The sequence below is a fragment of the Hyalella azteca genome, unplaced genomic scaffold (assembly GCF_000764305.2).
Source record: "Hyalella azteca isolate HAZT.00-mixed unplaced genomic scaffold, Hazt_2.0.2 contig9505, whole genome shotgun sequence".
NCBI classification, from domain to species: domain Eukaryota; kingdom Metazoa; phylum Arthropoda; class Malacostraca; order Amphipoda; family Hyalellidae; genus Hyalella; species Hyalella azteca.
Window position 1 is genome coordinate 1 of NW_025939574.1, and position 2,684 is coordinate 2,684.

Below are 2,684 nucleotides of genomic sequence, written 5' to 3' on the forward strand. Positions count from 1 at the left end.
GTTGTGCTCTGTTGTTCTCTTCAGTCGTTATTGCGTTCTCTATTTTCTATAGATTCTCTAATAGGCACGGCTTTGTTACTCTCATATCGCGCTCACTATTTTGTACAGGTTCTCCTAGGTGTGGCTTTGTTGATCTTTCATTGCGTTCACTATTTTCTATAGGTTCTCTTGTTAACTAACTAGTTGTAATTTTGTATAGGTTCTCCTAGGCGTGGCATTGCGACTATCTCATTGCGATATTTTCGATGTGAAGCGGTCTTAATATGTACCTAGCTTCAAGTTTGTCGTGAATGTAAAAATTTTGCAATATCTGGTTATTCAGAAGTATTTCAGTTGAACTATGAATTAGTACATCATTCTCAAACTTATGCAAGTTACAAATTTTGTTTTTAATGAGGATGATGTGTCGGTATTATGTTGAAAATCTTCTTCAAGTCAGAGCGGCTATCTTGCCATGTTTCAATGGAGGCTGAAAAACTTTTCAAAACAACTTATAAATGTCTCGCTGAAAAATAAAACAATCAAAAAGATTTACGTCATCATATTACTAATACGTCATCATATTACTAATACGTCATCATATTACTAATTTGTGAATAACGTGACTGAGGTAAAACGTGTGTTCCGCAGCTCTGTTCGTTGACAACGTGATCGATGTGGCGAAGAGAGAGCTGGCGTGGGAAAAGTAACCTAGGCACTGTACTCTAGAGTAGACTAGGCACTGTACTCTAGAGTAACCTAGGCACTGTACTCTAGAGTAACCTAGGCACTGTACTCTAAGAGTAGACTAGGCACTGTACTCTAGAATAACCTAGGCACTGTACTCTAGAGTAACCTAGGCACTAAACTAGACGATAACTAGTGCGCTGAAGCTTGTGTACTGCACTCTTTGGTAGTAATCTTTTTGTTGTCAACTCGTTTTGAATGCGCACTGAGAAATTCAATTAAAATTGATACTACAATATGATTCTCATTGTAGCTAAGCTTAAAATAAACATACATGTTTCTATTTATTGTAATTATCGCATTGGCACTTATGCCTCTAGCTGGATTGAATATTTAGATGTGTTACATGGCGAATAAGATTGAATTTTTCTGATGATTGATATTTAATATTTCTTAATGAACGTAGAAGTAATTTAATTTTTCTGCCAGATCCTGACGACGGAGCTCATCGAAGGCGTAGCAGTCGACAAGTGCGTCGACATGGACCAGCACACCCGCGACCGCATCTGTGCTGCGCTGCTCGAGCTCACGATTCGCGAGCTTTTCCAGTTCGGTTTCATGCAGACCGATCCAAACTGGGCGAACTTTTTCTACAACGAGAGAACGCAGCAGGTAATGTGATACCTCGAAACTTTTCGTTCCGTGACTGGGTTCATATGAGGATATGGTTATATGTGGAAATAATATTGGTATTAACGTGTATTAACACAATTATATAAAATATCGCACCAAATCGGTTTGTGAGCAAAGAATTGGTTCATATTCTTAAATTCAGTTCGAAAGCAGAAGATGTTCCTATATGGAGGCAAAAAAATTTCGAACCATTGTTTCATATCTGGAAAAATTTGCAAGTAGAGGCCTTCCTAAGTTGAGGTATCACAGTTTAATGAACACGGATTTTCTTTTATGGTATTTTTAATGTAACTATTTTTTTACTAGCGAGTTACCTCTGCGATAGTGAAAAGTTAACTTTACTTTGTACTCCTTGAATTGTGATTTGATATTATGTCCATTTAAGACGCTTTCAAAGATTGTCCTAATTTATTCATTTTTTTTTGTAAATTCACAGAGTTATTCATTGGTAAATACAAAATAATGTTCCAGATTGCTCTTGTTGATTTCGGCGCGTGTCGAGAGTATAACAAGGACTTCGTTGACCTCTACATTGAAATCATCCACGGAGCCGCCACAGGAGATCGAGCGAAGGTCCTGAAATATTCCCAGGACATTGGCTTCCTCACCGGCCATGAAGCCAAGGTACTGGCCATTATAATAGTAAACAATAAAGATAATAGGCGTAGCCAAGGTAATTGTTTAATCATTGGTCGTTACCCGGATAGTAGTTATTCATTAATATTGGTCGTAGCCTTGGTAATGGGTGTTGATTGACAAAGGGCGTAGTAAATGTATTTATTTTTGTTTTGCTGATTTTTGGTGTCAGTGTTGTGCGCTGATATTATGATGTGGGTAATGATGGAGGCTCTAGTTACTGACGTTGTGCTGCAGGTGATGATGGAGGCGCACGTTGATGCTGTGATGATCCTGGGCGAGGCGTTCCGCCACGACGCGCCGTTTGCGTTCAGCGAGCAAAACACGACGCGGCGCATCCAGGCGCTCGTGCCTACCCTCCTGCAGCACCGCATGTGCCCTCCTCCTGAAGAGGTTAGTCTATCCTCCTGACCAGGTTAGTCTATCCTCCTGACCAGGTTAGTCTATCCTCATGAAAGGGTCAACGAGAGATCCCTTTGTTTTGCCTTGTTGTACACAATAGCATTGTCATTAAGACTGCGTCATTCAGATATGACGGATGCAGACCAGTGACTAACTGACTGATGCAGACCAGTGACTGACTGACTGACTGATGCAGACCAGTGAGTGACTGACCGACTGATGCAGACCAGTGACTGACTGACTGATGCAGACCAGTGACTGACTGACTGATGCAGACCAGTGACTGA

The 2,684-nt window shown here is 40.5% G+C and overlaps 1 protein-coding gene across 1 annotated transcript; it reads left to right on the forward strand.

Annotated features, from left to right (window-relative positions):
- Positions 1-1,155: 1,155 nt before the first annotated feature.
- LOC108680013 (atypical kinase COQ8B, mitochondrial-like) lies at positions 1,156-2,388 on the forward strand (the record flags this gene model as incomplete). The annotated part of the gene is made up of 3 exons (XM_018168767.1): positions 1,156-1,338; positions 1,831-1,983; positions 2,233-2,388. Coding segments are annotated over 3 exons (492 nt in total), but the record flags the coding sequence as incomplete, so codon positions are not given.
- Positions 2,389-2,684: the final 296 nt, after the last annotated feature.